Raw genomic sequence first — 26042 nt, forward strand, 5'->3', positions numbered from 1 at the left:
AGGCAGCCTTTTAAAGGCATCGGGTAACGGCATGAGCAGATCAAGCTAACCCCCATCTTTGAGTTCCAACTACAGTCGCCTGCTATCGGTATGTAAATATCTCCCTGACTTCAGAACTCCGACCTCGTGAGCGATTCAAACACTGTTTCAGTACAGCACCTCTCCCAACTTTGTACAGTTTCACACTCGCCGCGCGTCACCATGGCCCCTCAGATCCCCATCAAGCAACAACAATCCCGGACCGAAACTTGCAAATTGAAAATTATTCTTGTCGGCGCTGGCCTTGCTGGTCTTGGTTCTGCAATTGGCTGCGCTCTTGCTGGCCATGAAGTTCAAGTCCTTGAATCCGCCTATGAAATCAGGGAAGTTGGCGCTGGGATCCAGGTGCTGCCTAATAGCTCGCGGGTTCTCCAGCACTGGGGGTTGCAGGAGGCTCTTGAGCCTCACATGACTTATCCTCGGGTTTGCAATTTCCTTGGTTGGAAGGGAAACGCTATCTCTTCTATGGATTTCCACGAATCGGAAAGTAAGTACCCTGGGACTTGGTATCGCGATTTCCATCGTGCGGATTTGCAGCAGTGTCTTGTGAGGAGGGCGGGGGAGCTTGGGGTTGTTGTTACTTGCAATGCTCGTGTTGTGGATGTATCTGTCAGTGAGGATGGGGCGACTGCAACTGCTACTGTGGCCGATGGAAGACAGTGGATTGGAGATTTGGTTATTGGGGCTGATGGTATCTTTGGGAAGTTGACGGAGGGCTTCCTCGGTCGAGTTGATCCACCGGTCAAGACTGGTGATCTGGCATATCGTCTTTTGCTATCTACAGAAGAGATGCTCAAGGATCCTGAGCTTGCGGAGCTTGTCACGGATCCCCAGGTTAACTATTGGTTGGGCCCAGATGCTCATGCTGGTATGTTCAATATCTTCACATTGGAGACCAAGACTAACGGTTCAGTGAACTATGTTCTTCGAGGCGGAGAACTGTTCAATATGGTTCTACTTGTCCCCGATGACATTCCAGAAGAATCTCTCGCATCTACAATCGAGGGCAATGTGGATGAGATGTGTGCATTGTTCAAAGATTGGGATCCACGGTCAGAACACCTTACCTCAAGTATAAATTATCAACTGATAGTAACAGAATCCCCAAACTCCTCAAGTTATGCCAGTCTGTCCAAAAATGGCGTCTCTGTATCCGATTCGGAGATTTCGATTGGACTCACCCATCTGGTGCATTTGTCATGCTGGGCGACGCAGTCCATGCAACACTGCCATACTTGGCATCGGGGTATAAATTACTATCTACGTTGCGCTAGTCCCTTTTCTAACAAACACAGTGCCGGAATGTCCTTTGAAGACGGGGCAGTTCTAGGAGAATGCCTTGCCCGCCTCCCAAACAATTCCAGTACCTCCAAGGCCTCGGCCGAGTTCCTACAAGCGAAAAAGCACGCCCTTGCCGTCTTCCAGGAATGTCGCAAACAGCGCACGAAGATGGTTGTTGAGCGCGGTAACGTCCAGCAACATCTATACCATCTCCATGACGGCCCGGAACAACAAGAGCGAGATCGCAAAATGCAAATGGTGCCTACACCTGAAGGTGAAGCATTGGCTTGGCGCGACCCCGGTCTGGCGCCGAAGTTGTTGGGATATGATCACATTGCCGATGTATGTTTTTCTATACACTTGAGTGAGAAATTACTAATGATTATAGGTCAATGCCCATTGGGGCGAGGAGGATAGTTCCGTTCAGTCCAGATTGTAGTTTGTCATTGTCATAAATCGAAGTTCTATAAATATCCCTGCCACTCTGCTTATCGGCCACCCCCATTCTTGACACTGGAATCGCTATAGAGTCAATATGGGGGCAATGGACGAAGTACCAATTGATCATATCTTATCATAGACCCCGCTCTCCCATTCTCGTGCATTAGCTCCCCGCAACGGAGTGTATAGTTAAAGTAGATGATATAGAAAAGCATTTGCACCAATATGCTATCAACTTCACCCAGTAGCTCTACAATCAATCGAAATGTGGAATTTCTGGAGTTCACCAGCCAAACAACCTCCATCCCCTCCAAAAGGCCTCCCGGCATCATGGTACCGCTCAGAAGCAATGTACCAACTGGAAAGACGAGCAGTCTTCTCCAAACGCTGGATCCTCCTCACCCATTCTAGCCGCTTGAAGAAAGCAGGAGACTACCTCTCCTTCACAGTGGCAAACTTTTCCTTCTTCCTCATCCAAGACCGCGACGGCAACATCAACAGCTTCCACAATATCTGCCGTCACCGCGCATTCCCCGTTATCCGCGAGCGATCCGGCACAACTTCCATCCTAAGCTGCAAATACCACGGCTGGTCCTACGGTCTCAAGGGCAATCTGTCAAAAGCACCTCGCTTTGATAATGAGACAGTTCCGGATTTTGATAAATCTCAACACTCCCTCTTCCCTGTCCATGTCCACGTTGACAGAGCAGGTTTCGTCTGGGTGAACCTACAAGCCGGGGACACAGACGTGAAATGGGAAAAAGAGTATGACACAATTGACGAACAGCCTCGCATGCAGGATTTTGACTTTGCCGGCGAATTCAAATTCGATCACTATTGGGAAATGGAACTTGATGCGAATTGGAAGGGCGTTATTGAAAATTACAATGAATGTTACCATTGCGCTACTTCTCATCCGCTGATCAATGGTGTTTCAGATTTGCCGCGCTATCGCGTTGAGCCTAAGGCTGCTTATATGGAGCATCATATTTACAATAAGGATGCTGCTGATAGTCAGTTTCGGAGGGCTATTACTTATTTTAATCCTACTACCTCGGTTACTGTTACGTGGGTTTTTTGTTTCTCTCCGGGAGAGAGAGAGAGAGAGAGAGTTGTGCTAACTGGATTCGATTAGGGATAAATTCTTTTATATTCAACGTATGATTCCGGTCTCAGCCACGAAGAGCAAGATCGAGAATGAGGTTTATCGTCATCGAGATGCTACGGATGAGGAATTCGAGAATATCAATGCCTTCTACAGACAGGTCCTGGATGAAGATAAGGAGCTCTGTGTTGGAACACAACAGAATCTAGATGGTGGGGTGTTCACCAGTGGCGAACTACATCCTAGCAAGGAAAAGGTATGTATTCATTTAGGATGATTCAAGAAACTATCCTAATACTTGAATGGCAGGGACCGATCCACTTTCAAAACAGCGTGCGACAAATGGTGATGGAACATCGCCAAAAAGAAGAGAAAGAAGGCTGTGAGATCTGGCCCGCTCTCCCAATCACACCTTGGATTAGCAAATCCGATGAGGAAGAGACATTCTGTTCGAAATTGGATGCGGCAAGGTGTACAACTAGACCCGAGTTGGCATGGTGATGGTGATGCGATGAGTGTTAAGGAACGTTGATGAGATTGTATACAATATTCAATCAAATATTATCCATATCATAAGCGACCGATCGAAAATAATAAACACATGATACCCAAGAAATTCAAGATTCCGTTACTCGTAGAAAAGAATACCCGAGTGAGCATGGCTCACTCGTTCAAACCGAGAGGATTCTCAGCAGTCTGCTTCTTGCCTCCGACGCTGGACATTCCATTTTGGATTCCCTCACCAGCTCCCTTCGCAGTGTTTCCCACCCCTTCGGTGGCGCCCGAGACTGTTTGGCCGACACCGGATGTCGCGTTGCCGACTGTTGAGCCTAGGCCGCCGACTGTGCTGCCCACAGTGTTTGTTACGCCGCCGACTGTCTTGCCGAGTGTGTCACCGAGGCCGCCGAGGAGACCGGCTAATTTTGATATGTGAGTATGGTTGACAATGTTGTGCGATTGTGTTGGTGTAGACTCACGGTTCTGGTTGTTGTTGGCCATGATGTAATAGGGTAGATAGTATGGAAGTGGTAACGTGTTGTTTGTAGACTGGTATTTGCAAGGTATGTTTGTTTATAACATGTGAACAACCAGAGGCGACAGAAGCATTTATATGTCAACGCCACGAGTAAAAACCGGTTGCAAACGCATGATATGATGGGTGCAACGTCAACCAAGCCAGCCACAGACCTGTCAGATGAAGTCCACCCCCGGTACAATTGGATTCTGACGAATCATAATATCGGACAAGGGGCGTCGATCATGAACAGCCACTTGATCGGATTTATTATTGTACGATCTGACGTCTGACGTATAGTTGGTCCCCGTGGCTAATGGAGGTGGATGTGATTATTGGTTGGAATTCTCCGATTGCGTTAGTCTAGTGGCTGATATTGTTTGCATGAAGTTATTTATATTAAAGTATTGTGGCGAAACAGAGATGAGTGGTGAGGATTTGTTGTTGTGATGTTTCCAATTGGGGATGATGTCATTCTATGCGACTGGGTGGAGCCTTTGATATTAACTGTGATCTCATGTCGCCAAATCATCTGGACATAGATTTGCTTCTATGTTTGAGATGCCGTGAGAGGTCTCGCAGCATTCCTTTTTACTTTCACGCAATGTTCCTCGGTGCCAGTGAAGGAATGAGTGATTACAGACTAGCCTTTCCCCGAGATTCGTACGGCATCAGCAAAACCAGCAGTCCAGCAGCAATGAAAAGTGCCCCGCTCACGTATACTGGGACAGCAGTTTGAAGATCGGCAAAAATTGCGATGATAGGCGCCATGATGCCAAAGATCCGATTCGCAGACGCGGTCAATGCATTGCCCGTGCCCCGATCTTTGGTCAAAAAGATCTCCGGGGTGTATGCATAGAGCACTGCATACAAGAGACTGCTCATGAAATTGAACGCACAGTTCCAGCCGAGTAGTGAATTGGAAGTGGTTGCTGTGGTCGAGGCTAGGAGGAAAGCTCCTGTCAATACTGTCGACGTGCTCAGGGCACCCTTCCGGCCGAACCCTGGTAGCTCCACTAGGAGTCCACCTAGGAGGCAACCGGGGATCCCCATCACGGCGATAATCAGTGAGTTGCGGTAGGTGATGTATGTTGAACCATCTCCGAACTCGGCGCCACGCGATTGTTGGATATATGGCAGGAAAGCGTTGTACAATGGATAACCAAGGCCAATGAAAGCCCAGACAAGGATGATAAGAGTTGTCGACCAAGCCCGCTTTGGTGTGTCGAACAAAGCCCGAATGTGATCGAATCGAACCTTCTCCAGTCGCTGACGGGCGATATTTGCAGCTGAGATATCTTGCGTCTCGCCCTGATCGAAATCATCGAGTTCCTCCTGAGACAGATCTGACAACTTCCCATTCCTCCTCGCAACCTCGTTCACGACTTGTACGGCTTCCCCATTCCGCCCTTTACCCATGAGATATTTGGGCGACTCATAAAGAGTGAAGAAAGCAAATCGAGTCACAAACATGATCATGGCAAGCCCACCCGTCGCAACGAGAAAGTATCTCCATCCCATATTATCAACTTTCGTGCATCCACCACCAGAGTCACAAGTCCTATATCCGAGTAAAGGCCACGCAACCAAGTTGGCAAGCACCTGAGCAAATGCCCAGTCAATAGACAGGATCGTCAAAAGATATTGATGCGACCCAGGCAAGAACTCCAGAAAAATGGCCGAGTCGACCGGTAAATTTCCGCCAACACCAACAGACCAAAGTGCCACAAATGCACATGCCGCGCCGAAGTTTGGCGATCCAGCTGCGACCAGACCAAACACCGCTGTGATCCCGATGGTCAAATTGAATGCCCAGCGCCGACCGAAAATATCACACCCAAAGCCCCAAAACACGGCACCAATCAACAATCCTATATTTTGTGACAGGGTGAGTAAGGGCGCCTTAGACGGGTGGAACTCGTAAGATATCGGTGGGAGGATCAAAGATGTGACAATAGGCCAGAGATTATCGCTCGCCCAGCCAAATCCGATTACCACGAAGAGTTGCCATTGGTATCGGCCCATGCCAATATTTTGAATTGCACGGTTGAGCACCTCGGCTTTGCCGATGTAGCTTGTGTTTGGATCATCGGGAAGTTGGGTGGGTGCATCGGTTACTGTAGGCTCGGGGCCGGGACTTTTGGGCGAGGTTGACATGTTGTCGTGTTTGGTAAACAAAGACCTAAATGTCAAAAATTTGCGGCTGGAAAGTTGAGTTTATCATCGTGTGCAGTCGATCCTAAATTCGATGGCTCGGACTTTGTATTGGTTTGATTCCATTGGGCGTGACTGGCGTGATTGCCTTGCATTGTTGTGTCAGTGACTTTCCCCCACATCACGTGGAGGGTTTGGTAACCTGCAAGGGATATATTGTGAATGTTGGATTAGTAGCTTGGATTGGACAAAAATATGGTTATTCCGAACGAAAGGGCAAGTATATTGTGTGTTGACTGCACATCCGCTCTATATACAAAGTGGACCCAGGTGAGGTGATCGCACACCATTATCGCTGTTCGGCTGCCAACCTATCTATGTCGAAGTAGCCTGGGCGCCAGCAAGAGAGCTGTAGGGAGTAGCGCCAGGGTAGAACGAAGTAGGAATGGTAGGAATAGGGATAGACGAGGCAGTACCGAAAGCTGCGGTCAGATCCGAAGCCATAGTAGCAGCGGAGTAGCCAGTAGGGGCAGACTTGACGGTGACACTGGTGGTGTACGAAGTGTAATCCTCGCTATCCTTTAGGCATTCACCGGAACCGTAGGCGCTCTCGCAGGTGTTAACCTGATAAGAGCCGGACTCGGTCCACATGGCGAAGTCCTCAATGGTGATGTCCTTGCAGGGGGTTTTGGCGGCGCACTTGACCTTGACGGGGCCGCGCTGGGCACCGTTGGCTTCAGCTCCCTTCCAGTTCTTGACTGTGACATTGGTCAACTGGACACCGTCGCCGGAGACCTGGCTCATGCTGCTCCAGGCACCGTCGATGTCGAGGGAGTAGGCGTTGCCGTGGCCTATATTTGTCAGTACTTCTAGAATATATCGGGCGGATGTGTTCTTACCGATGAAGTTCTCAAGCAGGAGGTTCTCGACATTGCCGCTGCCACCGTTGCTCTTGACCATGTACATCTGATTAGAATTCCAGGTGTAGATGTTGCGGTAGGTGATGTCGGAGATATCGACGTCGGTGCTAAGGGAGCCCATGGCACAGCCACCACTCCAGTTACAGTAGACGTTCTCGACCAAGATGTTCTTAGCGGGGCTCTATTATGGTGTTAGATATACCTCCCAAGATTATACAAGCAGCTGTAAGTCAAATGTCACATACCTTGACAGTCACACACTCATCCTTGTTGGTAACCTCGACCTACTCTAATCAGCATCAATCTCAGTATAAGAGGAAGCAACAATCACGCACATCATGAATCCAGATGTTAGTAGACCAAACATCAAGACCGTCAAGTCCACCCTTGTTACCACCGCGAATAGCAACGTTGTAAACCTCACCGTTTTCACAAGTATCAAGCGACAAGTGGAAGACGGGGGAATCAACAAGAGCAATATCGTGAACGGAGAAGTCAGTAACATCAAACAGTCGCAAGAGACGAGGACCACTAGTCGAACCAGACTTGTGGAACTCATATCCCAACCCCTGGATAGCACCCTTAGATGTTGAACTGAACATCTCGAAGTTGGTGGTGTGCTTAACCATGATCATGTTTCCACCATCAGTACCAGTCCGATAGAGGATACCATCCAACTGGATGGCAGTGTTTTTACCACTGCTAAGAGTAACCCATGAAGAGAACCCGTAGTCTCCAGGTGGGATGTAGACCACACCACCGTCTCGGCAAGCAACCCAGGCGGAGTTAAGAGCCGAACCGATATCGTGCGACTTGCTTGCCACGGCACCGTAGTCGAGCACATTGCAGACCTTGCTGGCGGATTTTGTTGCGGCGGAGGTTGTTGGGCCGACGGAGCCGCTCAAATCGGCGTTTGCAAGCAATGGCGCCAGGCCGATTGCGAAAAGAGAGTAAAAAAACATTTTCAATAAAAGCACAAATATAAATGAAAGAAGTGAAACGAAGGGGTGGTTTGGAAAGACTCAAAATCTGGCCTGGGTGAGATTGACTATATGTATAGAGCCCCTGAAGTGGTTCAATGTTTTATTTCAAACATATTCAGGGCTGGCCTTGCCGTGACCGCATCCGTGTCAGTCGACTGAAGTCATGTAGTGGGGAATCTAGGGCGTTTATAGGAGGCGGCATGGAGGAAACAACGAACTGCTTCACATAGCCCGTCAGGCCCATATGGCCGGGGACTCACCCGCCAAGAAATGTACAGCTCAAGTGGGGAGAAGGGGTCAGGGGTGCATGAGAAGGTGAGGAGAGTAGAGGGTTAAGGAGGGTGTTTTGTGTTGATTGATTGGCGTAAATCGACCAAGGACGCTAAAGGCCGTTCTCAAACGGTACCTTGCCCCATCGTATTTAGCTTGTTTCATCGCGAATTTAACAACTTTTCGTCTGCTGTAATATACTCAGCTAGCTACAGTGGTAATTGCTTATTGAACATTGCCATCTATATTGAGTTTAATATGTGGATGGCAGATATTCCAGCTAGCGGACCCTGCTGCTCGAGCGCAAGGCTTAGTGCGATCTACTGCGTTGGGCCAGGTGCGCTATGGTGATGCAATTCTTCATTGCGCTGGCTCGTGTCCACTCCACCTTGGAAAAGCGAAGAGCCGATGATTCGGAATTGATATGACGGGTGGTTAAATGGAGACCAATCTATAGCTTACGAACATCTCAGACAAACGTCCAAGCTACGAAGAATATTCAAAGTTCAAAGTGTCTGAATTGTCCATCTGCAGATGCAAACAAACTAGCTTCCGAGCAAATATTGCCAATTGTCGACCCAGCGGCAAGAAGTCCACATGTCACAGGGAAAGTCCTACCACCAGGCTAACGAGCCATTCACAAGCGACATACACCAAGTCCAATTCCTTCCATATCCTGTCTAAGAAACATCTTAGATCATGAGACGCTCGACCTGGAGCTTGATCTCGCGAATGGAAGCAGCGAGGTCACTGGCGTCGTTGGTGGTGATGGAGACGGCGATGACGGGGCGGGAAACACCGGTGGCACGACCGAGAGCCATCTTGCTGGGGACGTAGACGTAGGGGACGTTCTTGTCCTCGCACAGCAGGGGAAGGTGGAGAATGATGGGGAGGGGGGTGGTGTCGGCGGCAAGGACGACGAGCTCGGAGGTACCACGGTTCAGGGTCTTGGTGGTCTCGTTGGCACCCTTCTTGATCTGGCGGTAGTGTCCGGCTTGCTGGACGAGGTCGAGGAGGCTCTGGGAGAGAGTCTCGTCGGCGATGGGCCAGGCTAGAGATTGTTAGGCGGTCTGCTTCACACACAAGGCAGGGGTTAGATCTTACCGGCGGTGGAGTCTTCAGCCATTGTTGCGTTTGGTAGATAATTCAAAACACCAGATCTTGGAAAGAAATGGCTCACTCAGAGGATCACGGCCTTGTTGTACAAAGGAGGTAGTAGGGCGGTTGAGGTTGAGGTTCAGAGTTGGAGATGGGAAATTTTCTGGGATGGAAATGGAGGAGTATGTTCACCGCCTGCTATTTTGCGAACTACTGAAGATTTCTGCATGGTCACGTGTATCCCCTGATTGGTCGCTGATTTTGATGTTGATGCCTGGTTTGTAAGGCAGGAGTGTGAATTTTACAGTTGGCATTTGGAAATTGAAGTAAATGCAGTGGAAACTTTTGTCCTCTAATATTTGAGGTTTCAAACCCTCAATCTATGTATGTACTCCGTAGTATGTATGCTCATAATGACATATGCGTTGACACGCTAAAATCGCAAGAAATGACAAATATTTACTCGCCTCTGGCAGCACTGACAGTGGCGCTGGCAAGTCTGGATCGAGCGCGCAGCGCAGGACCAAACTTGTACAGGATGAAAGGAATGAAAGTCAACAAAGTGGCAATGAGGGCCAAGAGCAGACCGGCGTACTGACTACCAAGGTTGTGGAAGAATTGCGAGGCGAACAGGGGCGACACAGCACCGAGGGTGTTACGCATGAAACCCTGACCAGCAATGGCAGATGAGGAGTGCTCGCCGTAACAATCGGAGGTATAACTGTAGCAGGACTCGAAGATGAAGAAGATACCGATGGCAATGAGGACGAGACCGATGTTGGGACCAATCCAATGGAGACCCTTGTACTGGGTGAAACTGTAGATAAACAGACCAATAGGCAGCCAGACAGCTCCGCAGAGGGCTCCGTACAGACGGGACTCGGGGTCAACGACGCGGTTGGGGTCGGCAGTCAAGGCCTTGTACTTGCGGATCTGGAGGAAGTTCAAAGCGAAGCCGATGGTGGTTCCGATACAGAGAGAGATGTAAGGAAGGCCAGAGACACCCTCGCTCCAGCCACGCTTCTCCTGGAAGGTGATGGGGATCACGGACAGGAAAAGGAAGGCAAGGAACCAAGCGAAACTGATCCAGAGACCAAAGGCAAAGACCACGGGCTCGGTGAACAGCATTTTGACGGCCTTGACGGACGAGTTGTGGAGCATTTGCTTGATACCAGGGGCCTCAAGGTCGTTGTGGGTGACGTAACGCTCATCACCAGTAGACTTGCGGAGAGCCTTTGCACGCTTGGCGAGGGCTACACCTCCACGAGTTTCGATGAGGAAGACAGCGATGATGATCACGAGGGGAATGTTGGCCAAGCCCTGGATGCCCTCAACCCAGCGCCAGCCCAAAGCCTGATCAATAAAACCAGCGTAGATTGGGGCGGCGACGGTACCGAAGATGGCAACGAAAGAGAATGAGGCCATAGGGATGGCACGGTGCTCGGGGGTATACATGTCACCGAAGGTACCGCCGACAAGAATAGTACCAACGCAACCGAAGAGACCGAGCAGAGAACGGCAGACAAGGATGGTAGCAATGTTCTTGCCCAGAGAGAGACCGATGAACATGAGAGCAAAGCAGACGTAGGCGCCGACGTAGACGACTCGGCGACCAGCAAGCTCACAGAATGGAGCCAGGAACAGAGGAGCCAGGGCACAGGTGAAGTTGAAGCAGAACAATCCAAGCTGACCAATCTCGTTAGTAGTTCCAAGGTCCTCTACCATGCGCGAGATTCCGGAACTATAGGCTGTTGTGGCGAGACCGATGAACAATGTCATCAGACAGAGCAGGGCACTAATGAAAGCCTTATAACCTCCACTCCAGTTGAAAGGGTTCTCCTTGTCTGCCTCGACAAACTCGAGGATGATGAATTGTTGTCCATTGTGTTCGGTAGGCTTAGTCACGGTGAGAGGCAAGTCGATGTCGACCTCTTGTAGTAGACGGTCATATTGTTGTGATTGTTCCTCGGACAGCTCGTCACGATATTTTCCTCCGACGATGAGGCCCTTCTTAGAATATTCAGGTCGAGTGACTGTTTGAACAGTCTGAACATCTTCATCATGGTCAGCCGAGACAGGCTGGGGATTCTTTGATGCCTTCATGATGTTGTGTATATGGGTGGGAGGTGGGAAAGGAGTTGAAGAGAACTGGTCTGAGAGAAGATGGGAGGGAATGGTCCAGCATATAAATTTGCACCGGCTATGCCTTGCCGCTGTACGTCATGCTCCAGACTCCGGAATTGATGAGAACTGGGGCTTCGTGCGGGATTATACGGAGAGTGGGGAAAAAAATTTCAGGCAATGATCGAGGGCTCTTCGAGAAACTTGCCCGAGAAAGAATCATCCGATTAATCACTGTTGGCAAGTGACCAGTAAGTGGGTACAAACAAATCTACATAAAAGACTTTGTACCTTGTACCTGAATCACGCTTCGTTCCATCATTTGAATATGTTCAAAGCCAAATCTCGAAACAACGACGAGCACGATCCCTTCAACTCGAGCTTCCCGTGTCCCCCTGCTTTCTCCATACTCAAGGATGAACGCCCGGGGCTTGACTTCATGTCCCTTCACAATTTTGACACGAAACAGGCAATGTGGACCTGTAGTTTCTCCGACAAATAGCTAGTAAGAATAATAGCGCCACGCTGTAACAACAGACCATGTCTCGGACGATAACCAGAGAGGTCAAGATTTACGAGTATAGTCCCGACAATGGACCGAAGATCCTCCCGAGCCGGGTGGATCTGATTGGATACAGGTTCCACTTATCCAAAAATGAGGTCGGCATGCCGTATGCCGTCGGCTTCCGTGAAAATTGCGATCATAGAACAGGTCGTGATACAGGGATGGCGTTATAAGCACATGCAGGAAAATAGGAAGATGTTTACAAGTGGCAGGCAATCCGAGACTACGTAGAGGTAGATACTGGTGTATGAATAAACTTTTGTTGGAGACTTTCGGGAAGGTCCCGATACCCAAGTAAAGATCTCGGTGAGGCCGAGATCAGCAGAAGCCCCGAGGTTTAGCCCGAAATTGATCCCGAGGCTATGATTCGCTGGCTGATTCTCGGTGCTCCACCAAAGATTTGCACTCCGATTTCCAATAATATCAGGTGCTTAACTGCTGTTGATCATGCACCCAACGCTTGTATGCATTTCACGCCTTAGATTCTTGGGGCCCCGAGGGTTGAATCCACTCGGGGCTCTCCTCCACTGTTAGATGCCGTTACCTCCGTACTAAATGTGCCATGGGGATAGCATAAGAGCACAGGGGTTAGCTTGCATAAAATGGCATAGCTTGGACAATGTGATTGGCTCTGTATAGCTCGCTTCGCTGCCGAGTCATGCCACGGAACTCGCCTCGTTATGACAGCGTTCGGGCCTCGTCCGAAGCCATGGTTCCAATCTCGTGTTGATGAACCTCAACACTTTCTCTCCGGCTTGACCCGTGCTTGCATGATCAGGCGGCTATACCGGCTCTTCGTTTTCCCCCACCTTTTGTTCTGATACATCGACCTACCTAGAAGAGAACGTAGAGGCTGCACGTGACGCACTACATGGGGGTGCTTGTCGATTGCAATCGCCGACTATACCTGGGCATTGTATAGGAATACAAACTTCTAGATCCACTCCCGTAAATGCTGCAATTGTCTGTAAAAAAAAGAAACAAAACAAAACAAAACTTAATTGCCTCGCTCTTTCATTCCAACTTTCGCCACGAGATCATCATTGACAGGTGTCGCGACCCCGACTTCTTTGTCCCGTTTTACCCTGCCCATTGATGAACTTAATTTCTGTTTCATGCCCCGCCCGGAGGTCCCACACCATTGAACACGTAGTGTGGAATGTTTTCTCGGTGATCGCATTGACTGTTGCTTCCAGTTTGTCGACTACAGACCGCTTTTTGAGGTTTGATACATGCTGCAACTCTGGTGGTGCAAATACCACGTTCAAGATCTCGGTCAAGATCGTGTGTCTAGTTTCAGTAATTGTGAAGAAAAAGCTATTCTCTGTGTCATGCAATGCACAAAATGGATTACAGAACACGCTGATCGCGAGGTTTTCCAGCTGAATTGGAAAAAAACCCGTATGCGTATACTCCGTGGCATTTAGGAGAGCTGAGAGTGGGAGATTATCGAGGAGATAACTTGAGGCTTTTTCTATTCCGTGGGTCGGGTCCTCTGTCGATCTGGGGACTGGGCCGAGTGACGTCGCTGCGAACCCGGTGTGAGTGATGTGGAAGGACTTGTGCAGAGTGACGCCATGCGAGATGACACCGAATAGTTCGGACGTTTGTTCGGATTGGGGAATAGTTGTGCGTTGACTTCGTCGATCGTGCTAAAGCCATGTTGAAGGCACCTGGCGTTCAACTGGGGGTAAGGTGTTTTTGCAACGATCGTAATGCAGAGACGGTCTGTGTAGTCTTTGCGGCTTCTATGAGGTTCTCAATCACGCCGGATTGCGCGGAACAGTCACTGCCCTCTATTCTTGAGCTTTTCTACCATTTTCCGTCGCGGAAGAACTCAAGGTCATATGCTTTCATTTCCAATTTTTGTCTCCTTCTCTTGTCTCCAAGAGGATTCGGTTTCCGTTATCGCGGTAGGCGTCGAGGAGGGAATGGCGGTGGCAGAGAAGAGTGACAGAAGGAGGCTCAAGGAGTTCACATAGAGTGTGCAGCAAATGTACCAATACTTCCAGGTCCTAGCAAATGGACCCTTGGCCTCTGTGCGCATACCGCAACTTGGGCAGAACTATGCATACAGCGGCGTAATAGGTCCGCTCGGGAATCACACGTGGCAGAATATATATCTGAACAATCTATCCGAATACCAACGACGACCTGTCTCATTATGCATATTCGAAGATATACCAGCATCACAATGTCCGTCTGCCAAATCCCGATCCGAAATCCTTTCTCACGCCCTACGCCTTGGGCCCACTTTCCTCATGATGCGGTCAGAAATGGGGTTGCGCAGAAAATCTCGCAATCGCGAGTTCGGAATTGATGCCGATGACACATGATCGAAATTCAGAGATTTAGTACAATTTTTTCTCTCGTCCCCGAACACAGCGGTGGTGGTCGCTGAACCCTGAATGTGAACACCCACCCCATGGACCCACACCCGCGCCCTAGGGAGATAACCTTATTTTTCATCGCCACTTCAGGTTTTGCCACCTTCAAGATCTTCAGGAGTGAATCTATTCATTGAATATGATTTGTTCTCTCTAGAACTTCGGAACCAGAGGTTCCACTTCATTCCCAGGAACCTGTAGATATCCTGGCTGGCAATGCAACCCGCGGAATGCCGAAATTCACTGGCCATTGTCCACCCAGTCTGGTTCCAGTTATCCTCGCAATCGTACAATAAACGCTTAGACTCTTGCTGTAACATATAATGCGTTGGAATGACACCATGTTTCATCGGTTCCCGGGCGTATCGGCTAAGATGCATAATTGGAATCTCAGTGAAGGAGCTGAGTTCCGACTGCGAGGAGAAATTTTCTTGGAGAGATTGAAGGGGTTGAGGATACTCCAATTTCTGTCCCATTCCTGCGTTAGATGAAATTTAGAAGAAGTGGTCACGGCAATTGACGTCTATCGCAAAAAAAGGGAACCATCTCAGCGATTCAGATCCAATCAGGTAGGGTGGTAACGCGTTTGTGACTTGCGCAGCGAAAGGAAATGGGAAGTCGTGCTGCTCGCCGTGCCAGTCGACCATCATTGCCCCTTCTCTGTAATGAGATGTGAAGTCTGGTGTCTCTAGACTCCAATCATCGACCAAATGCCATGACGTCCAGCTTGTGTACCAATCGAAAATGTTAAACAAGTGGTCCTTCTGACGGAAAACGCGAGGCTCTGTTGAATCTTCATGGCATGCTAGATGGTAGTGTTGCTCGAGATGATCTGCGTTTAGTTCCAAGGTATGGTAATAGGCACAGTGCGGGCGCCTGGTGGTCATCGAAAAGTTTGCCCCTCCATAAGGCGCACACACCCACGCTTTCAGTTTTAGATGCAGGGACTTTTCGTGTCGCGTCAAATAGTATCTGCTCTTGAAGCGGTCACAGCAAAAGGTGCAGCAGAAGATACACTTATGATGGGTACCTGGTTTTCCTGAACGGGATTTTTTAACCCGTCCGTCCTCGAGAATTTCGAGGTCGTAGTGTAGAAGAGTTTCTGGAGGACCCAGAAATTCCGGAGTTCTCGGATCGCCTGGATTTTTGAGACGACATGCTGTTACCGCTTTCACCGTTATTGGATGATGCAGCACGTCGATGGAGACGGAATGCATCAGCAGATTGCCGAATATTGCCCACGCTAGACTGAGATAGATCTCCAGATTTCCGTTCCGGTGTTGTCTGAATGGCATTCATAATTGCCGATAGATCCGCCGGCTCATCTTCCAGAGGTGAGTCTTGCCATCGCTGCATCGGATCACTGTCGACGTCTGCGTTAGGACTTGGCGCTATATAGACGGGTGCCGGATTGTTGCCCAATCTTCTGGTTGAGTAGCGCCTCCGATGCCTCGGCAAGCCTGATTGGGGGGTTTTCATGTTTTGTCTTGTGCGGGAATGAAGTCCCTCCAGTTCCGAGCTTGCACCTGTTGATTGCTCTGCACAAGAAAGACTTGGCTGGCTGTCTAGTGTTTCACCTAGATTCCAAAGGCCGCCTGGATCCAGGGGACTATCAAAGACCCCCAACTGAGGCGGTGCCATGAATCCAAAATCTTCTGTCCAGGATCCCTCGGGTTGTGCGCTAGTATCATGATTCGTAAATGAGTTAGACAGGCTGTTGCTTGAGGCGTTGTGATCCAACATGGATGTTAAAAAGTCTAGATTTGTAATATGTTTCTGAGACTCATTTTCATGATGGCTTGAATCACGCTCTTCAAGCCAGTTCCACTCAGAATCAATATTCACTTGACCGGATCAGCAGGCGCAATGTGTAGTGGGTTGACGATACCCACATTCAATTCCCGTGTATGGCGCACCAGCAGGTTCATCTCGGTATTGAAACGCCATACTTGGCTGTCTGGTGATGATCCAATATAGCTTTTCATAGATATCCTGGACTTGATGGAATTAAGTGAAAGACGAGCACTGAGTTGGGAATGGCGGCATCGGGCTGCTCAGTGATTACGTAATGACTTACCAGTGCCAAGCCTTCAAGCAACTCATGACTTAACGCAGAATATATTAAATTCTATGTCAACGTTAGTCTGGACTTGCTTGTTACTTTGAGGCCATGACGAATGTCAGAGGTAACTTGCAGCTGGCAAGCTACACCCCGTAACAAGCACTTGGATCTACTTCCTGTAGTTATATATTTTGAAGGACATCAAAGATGCAATAGCTATCCATTCCTTTACGGTAAGAAAATTAAATGGATGTCTGTCTATCAGAAAGGGGAAGCCACTGTAAAGTTGTTCTAACAAAAATATCGGAGTGTCAACAAGAGACCTCAAGAAGAGGAATTTTCCCCATCGACCACTAACAACCAGTGTTTCTGATGCAACGGTCAATTTAAACAACCTGTACTTGACTGGTGGCTCAGGCATTGTTTGACCTCTCCAGATGATGTTGTGCATTTTAACCACGAATATAGGGAGTTATTGGAAGCCAGAAGGAGGTCCGCGGGTCTAGCGATTCGGTGTAGGCGCCACTGCCGACGTGACATATTGCGACACAGCCACCGGTAGCCCCTGCTACAATGTATTGGCTGTTAGATGAAAATGAGAGGCTTTTTTTGGTCTAAAGCTCATTTGCTCTGCACCAGTCTGGACGTCCCAGACTGTGGCTCAAACATTTCCAAACACAGATACCAAATGTCGATTGTTGGGCGAATGGCCGACTGAATCAATTCAAAAATTCTCACCAGCAATAGTTCTCATGCGAATGCCACTGGCAAGCTTCCAAATTTTTATTTTTCCTTCTTGGTCTCCTGAGGCCAGATTACAACCATTGACGGAGACCGCTGTCGAGACTTATTATAGAATGATCGTTGCTGTCAGATTTCCAAATCTCGATGGTGGCAGAATCTATTACTCTTGCAATGTAAAGATCATCTGGCGAGAACGTAACTTCAGTTACCCCTTCGCACAGTCGAACGATATTCCTGGGAGAGACCAATTTTGGCAGTGATTTGAGGTTTCTGGGTCTGCTCAATAATTTGGCATATCATGTGCTCGTACATCTTGTTGAGATACGATGGCATCTTGCGGACAAATTCAAGAATTTCGTTGGCCAGACAATTGTCTCTCCCAGCTTGGTGAAAGACGAGAGAGACCCAGAGGAAAGTGCCATTAGCCATGATTCGAAATTCTTTTGTGACCTCGCTTGGTGACGACTTGACACAAGCCACATGACGCGAGATGATGGATCCAATACAGTATCGACAATGATTATCAACAAGTGTTTGACATCTGACTGGTACTCATCGAGAGCAGCCACACCATCAACTATGTAAAGCCAAGGCTAGGGTTACGTACCATGCGCACGAATATTTCGGACAAGATGAAAGGGTGTTCCTTCCTTTGAACAGCTTTGAACCTGCTGTATCCAATTCTTTGCGAAGATGAGATACAAGTGACGGTCTTTGAACAGTCAGCCTTTAGCTCAACCCTATAAGTACTACCGTGGCATTGTTGAGGTTTTCGTCCTGCTCCTGGCAGAACAACAATGACAGCAGTCTGGATTCTTGATTCCAATAAGAAGCATTGTCTTTACCTTGCCATGGCCACTCTTGATTCACAGTAGCCCAGTATTGTGATCTCTTTTCCACCGTGAAAAGCTGTCTTCGTTGAGAATCCACCGGTAGGACTTCTCTAAAAGCCAATTTTTGTTGGCCTCAATGCGCTTCATATCAGCTACTGGGTCGATGAGGCGCAGGTCCTTCAGGCAGTCGTAATACCTATCATCCTCCCGAGAGTCTCTTTGAATAGAAATCCCAGCCTGGAAGCTCCCGTGAATGTCTAAAGGACTTAGCGTAGCCGTTGGATCTTTGGATCTTATAGAGAGATGACGTCATACTCGGATACTCGGATATCAGCCCACTTCCCCTCACGATATTCAAGGAATCAATACAATTGACAAGAACACTGGAGCTTTCAGAGTCCGGGGCGTCATTCTGATGCAATAGTATCATTGTAAGCTGCGGTATCCATTGCCCTATAAAGATCGTCCCGTCGCCAAGCCGATTGTCACAGTCAAGCTTTTTGTTCAACTTTCCCCAGATTTTAGTTTATTCTTTGTGGGACAATTACCTTTTCCCGTATTACCCTTCAACATGAATCAAGATGGCTATTCGCACCACCTCCACAAGTATGAAGCCCACCTCAAATGACACCTCCAGCCTCTAACCATACCAGGACGGGCAATTGGATGCCAGCCGACCACAAAGTTCACAAAGAATGGCTCGGCGGAATAATGAAAAAAGTCGACGAAAACCAGACGGCACTCCATCCAGTCCTCGAAGAATTCAAACACCTTATCGAGACAAACACAAGAGTATACATGCTCCTTACCTCAATGTTCAAAGAAGTCCCCCGCCGAAAACGATACGGTCATGACCCAACTGGAAACCCAGAAATCCGCGATTATCCTCATTTCTTACAAGTCTTGAACCATCTCCTTACCACTGCCCCTTCATGGACTGATAAATCTCACCGTGTGGGTCTGGTTGGGTTGCCTATCAATGCAGTCCTCGATTGGCCAATGGGTACACCAAGTGGTTATGCAGCATTCCTCGACCCAGAGATAAATGCAATGATCAAGAAAATCCTCAATGCCTGGGGTGAATATCTGCGCTCGCCCGCTTCAGCCGATGTCCTGAGTACCTCTTCTCACGGCTGGTTCGGCGAAACAGGTCGTCGTGACCTAACAGCCGTCGCAAAGATCGGTCCTACAGCCGCGACGGATCTGCAGTTCGCCGACATGTTTGAATGTGACCCCTCCAAACCCAACCACGGGTTCAACTCCTGGGATGAATTCTTTACGCGAGTCTTCAGGGAGGGGATCCGTCCAGTCGCCGACCCAGAAGATGGAAAGGTCATCGCCAATGCGTGTGAATCGAAGCCATTCAGAACTGCGCATCACGTGAACGCGCGTGACAAATTTTGGATTAAGAGTCAGCCGTACTCCGTTCTTGATATGCTTGGTCATGATGAACGCGCTTCGCATTTCGTTGGTGGGACTGTCTATCAGGCTTTCCTTTCTGCTTTGAGCTATCACCGCTGGCACGCGCCCGTTACTGGAAAGGTTGTTGGGGCTTATGTTGTTGATGGTACTTATTATTCTGAGCCGTTATTTGAAGGGGTTGGGGATCCTCAGGTTTCGGCCAAGGAGATTGATATGGCTGGCCAGGTTACCTCGCAAGGATACATTACTTCGACTGCTACCCGCGCTCTGATTTTCATTGAGGCGGATGAGCCTGCTATTGGGCTCATGGCGTTTATCGGTGTTGGTATGGCTGAGGTGTCGACCTGTGATATCACTGTCAAGGAAGGAGATCGGGTTAACAAGGGTGATGAGATTGGCATGTTTCACTTTGGTGGCTCCACTCACTGTCTTCTCTTCCGGAAGGGTGTTGATGTGTTTGGGTTCCCTGAACCTGGGATGGAAGACAATATGCCTGTTCGGAGCAAGCTGGCTATTGTTTCATGAGCAACTATTGGTTGGAGTGATGTAATTCAAAAAGATTCAACATTTATCATGTGTAATTAAGCTAGTACCATAGATTCGTCAATCTCAATCTGATAACAAGAATCTCTCGATACAAGCAAACAATTAATGAGCAGCTAAGTGGTTAGACATAGTGACCTCATCTTCTTCGCGAACAGAAGATCGCTGGTAACGACCCCGACGACGACCATATCCGTATCCATGTTCCTCAGATTTAACCGCCAGCCTCTTGGCAACCTCGTTTGCCTCAAATAGACTGACCAATCTTCTCTTTGAAGGAGTTTGTTGAGCTCGGCCTTGGCAGACACGCAGCATGATGTTCACATCATGGTCTGGAACGCTGATACCTTCGACGAAGTAAACAGGGCTACGAGAAACCATGTTCATGCGTTGGGGTGGTAAGTTCCTGTTCTTGTGAGGACTCTCAGGTGGCGCCGAGGTCTGCTGGTTCACCCAAGAGTCCACAGCCATTTCAAGCGCAGTGGTTCCGGTTGCATTCTCGCGGTATAGAAGGTCAGGGCGACGGTCCAGGATTTGTTCCAAGACATCGTGTTGGCCTCCCTTTACTGCATCATGAGCCACAGTGTTTCCCGCTCCATCGAAGAGCTCCAAATGTCTTTGGTTGGAAGAGTTTGCAAGATTTAGGATCAGGTTTGTCATCGAAAGAACCATTGCTTTGCCCTCTTTCTGGTCGATACGATGGTCTGAACTGGGGCAATGTCTCAGCCAGCGGGCGAAAGGCGTCTGTGAGCTATCGCCTGCTCTTTCGATCAGCATGATAGGGATGAGCTGCTGATCGAGAAGATTGATAAGCCTGCCACATCGCTCGGAGTTCCTGCAATTGCGACCCTCGGCCGAGTGAAGAATAAGATGCAAAATATTGTTCGCTTCGGAATCACGAGTTGCTTGATTGGCTCCCGCGGCTATAAGGATACGGGCGAATCGAACCCGATGGAGAGACATAGCCAGGGCAAGGGGTGTGAGTCCACCACTGGAGCGGACCTCGATGCATTCAGGATGATGATCAACAAGGTACTGCAAAAGACGCTCTGTTTCGTCAGATGGCCGACACATCACAGCACAATGGATCACAAGGTTATCTGGAAAGAAGTCAGTAAATGTGTTTAGTCTCTTAGCCAGCAACTTACTTCTCGTCTGCAACCAGCTCAACAGGGTTCCTTCCACACCAAGCTGGGACTCGGCGAGTCTCTTGACGTCTTCATCATCCGGAATTGAGTTCAAATATTCAAGGTAATACCTTCCAGGGCCAGTGCCAAGGAAGAATTCTGTACTCGCAAGATTGCCCTGAAGGGCTGCAATCAGAAGCGGTGGGCGCTGATCTGGATGTCCGATTTCTCCACCTCGTCCAGCATCGGCCCAGTCAGCACGCTTGGTGCCACGAATCGATAAGCCAGGATAGTATTGAGGCTCCTTGCGAGCTTCAACTCCGCAGTCTTGACTCAATTTGGCAAGCGGAAGTCCTGCTCCAGTGCTTTGAATGAGCTTGGAAAGGCAGTCGATGCGACCGAGCCCGATGGCAAGTTGGAACTCCTCACTTGAGACTGAGTATTTGAGCTTCCCATGGGGGTTGCTCTGAGCGAGATCTTTTCCGGTTTCCAATAAGAACTCCAAGAGGGGAAGGTCGTTCTTGTAAACGGCGTACTTGACGAGGCTGTTGATCTTGACATTGTCCTGGGATACCCAATAGTTACCGTTGTCGGGGACAATTCTGCAAAGGTGCTTCGGTGGGAGCACGTCTAGGAACAGAAAAGCATCAAAGTCCTTTGAAAAAGCTTGGAAAGGAGTTACGTCACTTTCAACTTGGCTGATGTCTTCGCCAACGTTGTCATGAGTGAAGGTATCGTCAACTTCATCACCCACGATGTTCAAGTGGTCGTCATCATCCTCGTCCTCCTCTGAGCACTCATCGTCATTGATTGCTATCTCAAATCGCGTTTGCTTGCTTCCACGGGGCTCTTTAACCTTCAGCTGTGCGCGCAGGATTTGAAGAATTGACTTGGCGACATCCAAGTGGCCACGGATGATGGCAATTGAGAGACAAGAAAGACCCCTTGAGTCGCTGACAGCAATCTCGAGGGGAAGCTGATCCTGAGTTGCTCCCCACATACCCAATGTCAATTTTCTGATGGTGGCAATGTCACCATTCCAGGCAGCTTCAAATCTGTGAAATTCATGTCAGTGAGATAATCCTCTTTTCAAATATAGGAAACAACGCACAGAGTCAAATATCCTCGTCGGCAATCATCAGTAATGCCGACCATGCGGAAGTTGAACCGAACTCTAAAGACATTCTTCTTGGGTTCCCTCTTCTCGGGCTGCACCTGAGCAACCACGGTCTGCTGTGGCTGATCCACAGGATGAAGCTCTTTGAATGTCTTTCCACCTTTTGTCAACAGCTCAGCTTCAAGATCGTCGTATTGGCGGATTAGCTCTGCAATGGCTTGTCTCTTCTCAGCAGTTCCTGGAGGATCAGCCGGCACAATTTGGGCTTTCTGGAAACGCTCCTCGGCATCATGGGCCCTCTTCCGCGCACTACGCAGCTGAACACTCGCAAGGAACATTTTGTAGCTCCCCGGCACGAACTCTGCCAAGTACGACTCGTCGTCTTTGTCAAATACCATCGCATTGGGGTCTGATGTTGGCGGTCTGTAGCTAGGGTCGGCCATGTACCCACGAAGGGTCTTCAGAATTTCCCGTGTAAGATCCAGAACAGTCTGACCGGTCGCTTGGTATCGTTGCTTTCGCTCAGTATTGACATTGGCCCCGCGCTTAAGAAGATCAATGGCAACCAAAGGAAGATCACTCTCAACGGCTTGCAAGATAGGCTGGTCGACACTGGACTTGAACTCTTCTTCAACGTCCCCATAAAGATGATTGGTCTCTCTTTGAGCTTTGAGGGCTTTCACAAATTCAGTAATCTTAATCTCTGGCTTCGCGCCTGTGTCCAGTAGCTTCATTGCCACTGATGAGCTCTTGGCAGCGAGGGATACCATCAAAGGCGAGGAGAACTCAGGAGACCAGCGCGAACCTCTGGTTGCTAGGTGGTTGATGGCCCGCCTCACTGCTGGCTCGTCGTGATGAAGGTAAACATCAAGCAACTCACTCTCAGTAGAATGAGCAATGTAATAGAGAGGTGTTTTCTGTGCCAGATCAGCCTGGGCAGGCGAAGCTCCAAGTTCGAGAAGAGTCTTTGACATCTCTCTCGCCTTAACCGAAGGAAGTGAAAGAGCGAGAACCAAAGTAAGAATTGCTGCCTCTGGCTTTTTGCTGTAGTCGTTCAGAATCTTGATTGGCATCAGAACATCGGCTCCAAAGGAGGTAACAAGCTCCTTCACAACCTCAATGTGTCCGTGAAGAATAGCAAGATGCAGTGGAGAGGTACGGCTATCCCAAGCAACCACATTGATGTCGTAGACATCTGGTTCAAGCTCGTTGTCCTCGAGGGTGTCATATGTCGTCATTTCCGTATCCTTGTCTTCGTTCTCAATCTTCACGTAAGACTCAGATGTGAGCGACATATCATCCTTTGTCTCGTCTCCATCGATACTCATAGCATCATCGTTGTCTTCTTTCTTGTCATTCTTCTTCTCGTCGTCCTTCTTGTTCTCTTCTTCCTCTTCGTTTTGATTGCTCTTGGTCAACAAAATACGAATAATCTCAACGTCTCCTCGGGCAGCGGCAAGATGCAATGCAGTCTTTCCATCAGCCATGCGTGGGATCATCCGAGCACCACAGTCAACAAGACATTGAACAATCTCGGCAGTGGACGACATGCACGCTAATTGAAGCGGTGTTCGTCCAGTGTAGTCCCGGCGGTCTGGATTAGTGCCATCCTCAGCAAGAAAGGCCTTGACGGCTTCAAGATCGTTCGACACAATGGCCTGGCAAAGTCTTTCGGTCCGGCCGACATAAGCCATTTCTATGCCATATTATCAGCCGACTATTTCCGCACATGAAAGGGTGCAGCATTCTTACCAGTCCAATCCGTCTCGGTGATTGGGTTGAAGCTGCCAATCTCCTGGCGACCGGGGTCATCCTTGATGAAGCTCACATCACCAGAGATGTAAATCTTGCTCTCCTCTTCGGCAACCTTCTTTTCTTCCTCGTTGGCCGGTTGAGGACAGAAGCCGCAGCAATCATGAATAACGTGCTCAGCCTCACCAAAGAATGCAGGGTGTCGATGAAGATAGACTTCACGGTCCTTAGGCTGATTCCACTGAGCGTTCAAGAGCAAGTCCTTCGTGTAGAGGAGCTTTTCAATCTTCCTCGCATTGAAGTTCCTGCCGTAAGGAATAGTCTATCCTTGTCAGCAGAAAAATCTAGAATATAAAAGGAGGTTTGCTCACAAAGGTGTGGTAATCAGACACTTGGTCTTGCTCTTGCCACTCTGGAACCTCGTCCTCCCAGGCATCTTTGATGTTTCCTCTCAATTCCTTACCCTGACGGCGGCGCATATAGATGTTCAAAGCAGGACGACCGCGCTCCTCGCGTCTCTTTTGGAGATAATTATCTCTGTCTTGGGACAGGGGAAGCTTTTCCAATACTAGAAGCCGGGCGAGACCTTCAGTCCTAGTGAAACTCCGTTCAAAGATAGTCTGTTTGGTAAATTAGATGTACATCCCAAAATGTATGTGTTTGCACTCACCGGATCAATCTTTGATCTGTCAAGTTGAGGCCAGAAAACCTCAAAACCTCGATGGGAATATTTGGAAAGCCGGTTTTCGTATGATGGCGATCGCCGAGTCAAATCAATCTGATTGACTTGTGTCATGTATGCTGCAATTGCACGTGGAGAGGCAAACACCTGCCTGCCGTCATAGGCAACGCAAGAAACATCAACGTCGAACCCGGTAAGAATCTCAGCAATTGAACGGTAGATGCGAAGAACGATCTGGACATGTCGGTTGGGATATTGCGAGGCAATTGTGATTGTGTTCTTAGTTCGAATAGTCGTGGTTTCATACAGAATAGTATTGCGGATCTTGTCCTCGATATGCTTGATCTTTTCGAGTGCCTGCTCCTCAGTCAAGCCGTACAAGAAAAGGTCCACATCGGACGCGGGCGCAAACTCTTCATGATAGTATTGGCGAAGACCTCGCTTGGAGTGGCGATATTTCTCCGGGACGGGCAGGAGGGAAGTCACGACAGCACTACCAGCAGCGACCACATTCGACCAGTCAATCTCACTGAGCGAACCCTCCGTGAAGAGAGCAAAGTTATGTTGGAATTCATCCATAGTCGGCACAACTGCGGGCGAATCATGTGGCTTTCGGAGCTCATCGCTCAATGGCAAGATGTATTTCTCTTTTTCCTCTGGTGTCTCGGATGCAAGGTTTCGTGCCCGAATACGAACATCTGTGGAACGACTTTGATCGTATAGTGGCACAATGTTGACATAATTGTCTTGAATAGAGGCATGAGAGGGAGCTTGGGCAAATGTCTGACGCAAAACAGCATCATACTTGGCAAAAGGCTCGATCAGATCTCTCATAGGCCTTTCTGGTTTGGATTTCACATAGGCCAAGAAGTCATTGTGCTTGACAGGGAGAGAGGGCAAAGAGAACGCCATTGTGTAGATGATGTGATGCAAGGGTATCTGGTGTATGAGAAAGGAAGTAGGATATTAATGAAAAGAGTGAGCAAAGTGAGGTTTAAGTAGAATGAAGTCGATATTTTGGGTTGTTTTAGTTCGGCACTTGGCATCAGGGGACCAGGCAGCGTTAGGCAACAGACCCGCTATCCGTGGCATTGACCAATGATATCGGTTTCAGTACGACCGCCAAGCATCAAAAGATCTCACTTCGCTTACACTTTTGATGTCGGCAGATAATATGCACAGTTGTTCCACAACTAGCTACACAGCAGGTTTTAAGCACAGGCTATTCCAGGCAGCATCGACCTTATGCCTAGTTCCTTTCGCCGGTCTATGCAAAGCTATGAATCATACTTTGCTTTGAGACCGCACAGTTGATGCTTCCAGATGTCACAACATGTATGTCAGTTGCGCTTCAAATCTTTACATTTCTCAACAATCTGCT

At 48.8% G+C, this 26042-nt stretch overlaps 10 protein-coding genes across 10 annotated transcripts; 3 read left to right on the plus strand and 7 right to left on the minus strand.

Annotated features, from left to right (window-relative positions):
• Positions 1-201: 201 nt before the first annotated feature.
• On the plus strand, positions 202-1759 carry N7508_003842 (uncharacterized protein; the record flags this gene model as incomplete). Its single annotated transcript, XM_058461908.1, has 3 exons — positions 202-1091; positions 1335-1662; positions 1709-1759. 3 exons carry the CDS (start codon positions 202-204, stop codon positions 1757-1759), a joined length of 1269 nt encoding a protein of 422 aa, XP_058322485.1.
• A 267-nt stretch (positions 1760-2026) lies between these two features.
• Positions 2027-3367, plus strand: N7508_003843 (aromatic ring-hydroxylating oxygenase subunit alpha; the record flags this gene model as incomplete). Its single annotated transcript, XM_058461909.1, has 3 exons — positions 2027-2829; positions 2897-3122; positions 3176-3367. 3 exons carry the CDS (start codon positions 2027-2029, stop codon positions 3365-3367), a joined length of 1221 nt encoding a protein of 406 aa, XP_058322486.1.
• Positions 3368-3529: 162 nt separating this feature from the next.
• N7508_003844 (uncharacterized protein) lies at positions 3530-3865 on the minus strand (the record flags this gene model as incomplete). Its single annotated transcript, XM_058461910.1, has 1 exon — positions 3530-3865. One exon carries the CDS (start codon positions 3863-3865, stop codon positions 3530-3532), a length of 336 nt encoding a protein of 111 aa, XP_058322487.1.
• A 652-nt stretch (positions 3866-4517) lies between these two features.
• On the minus strand, positions 4518-6038 carry N7508_003845 (uncharacterized protein; the record flags this gene model as incomplete). Its single annotated transcript, XM_058461911.1, has 1 exon — positions 4518-6038. One exon carries the CDS (start codon positions 6036-6038, stop codon positions 4518-4520), a length of 1521 nt encoding a protein of 506 aa, XP_058322488.1.
• Positions 6039-6410: 372 nt separating this feature from the next.
• rhgB (putative extracellular rhamnogalacturonase) lies at positions 6411-7917 on the minus strand (the record flags this gene model as incomplete). Its single annotated transcript, XM_058461912.1, has 4 exons — positions 6411-6886; positions 6935-7136; positions 7201-7239; positions 7291-7917. 4 exons carry the CDS (start codon positions 7915-7917, stop codon positions 6411-6413), a joined length of 1344 nt encoding a protein of 447 aa, XP_058322489.1.
• Positions 7918-8900: 983 nt separating this feature from the next.
• On the minus strand, positions 8901-9334 carry N7508_003847 (uncharacterized protein; the record flags this gene model as incomplete). Its single annotated transcript, XM_058461913.1, has 2 exons — positions 8901-9259; positions 9313-9334. The coding sequence occupies 2 exons, from the start codon at positions 9332-9334 to the stop codon at positions 8901-8903; spliced, it is 381 nt and encodes a 126-aa protein (XP_058322490.1).
• A 431-nt stretch (positions 9335-9765) lies between these two features.
• On the minus strand, positions 9766-11409 carry N7508_003848 (uncharacterized protein; the record flags this gene model as incomplete). The annotated part of the gene is made up of 1 exon (XM_058461914.1): positions 9766-11409. One exon carries the CDS (start codon positions 11407-11409, stop codon positions 9766-9768), a length of 1644 nt encoding a protein of 547 aa, XP_058322491.1.
• Positions 11410-17386: 5977 nt separating this feature from the next.
• N7508_003849 (uncharacterized protein) lies at positions 17387-17614 on the minus strand (the record flags this gene model as incomplete). Its single annotated transcript, XM_058461915.1, has 1 exon — positions 17387-17614. One exon carries the CDS (start codon positions 17612-17614, stop codon positions 17387-17389), a length of 228 nt encoding a protein of 75 aa, XP_058322492.1.
• A 975-nt stretch (positions 17615-18589) lies between these two features.
• On the plus strand, positions 18590-19965 carry N7508_003850 (uncharacterized protein; the record flags this gene model as incomplete). Its single annotated transcript, XM_058461916.1, has 2 exons — positions 18590-18624; positions 18672-19965. 2 exons carry the CDS (start codon positions 18590-18592, stop codon positions 19963-19965), a joined length of 1329 nt encoding a protein of 442 aa, XP_058322493.1.
• Positions 19966-20088: 123 nt separating this feature from the next.
• N7508_003851 (uncharacterized protein) lies at positions 20089-25573 on the minus strand (the record flags this gene model as incomplete). The annotated part of the gene is made up of 6 exons (XM_058461917.1): positions 20089-21083; positions 21132-22165; positions 22222-23923; positions 23980-24301; positions 24351-24599; positions 24650-25573. 6 exons carry the CDS (start codon positions 25571-25573, stop codon positions 20089-20091), a joined length of 5226 nt encoding a protein of 1741 aa, XP_058322494.1.
• Between the last annotated feature and the right edge of the window lie 469 nt (positions 25574-26042).

Source organism: Penicillium antarcticum (assembly GCF_028974205.1).
Source record: "Penicillium antarcticum strain IBT 31339 chromosome Unknown utg000003l_segment0_segment0, whole genome shotgun sequence".
Classification (NCBI taxonomy): domain Eukaryota; kingdom Fungi; phylum Ascomycota; class Eurotiomycetes; order Eurotiales; family Aspergillaceae; genus Penicillium; species Penicillium antarcticum.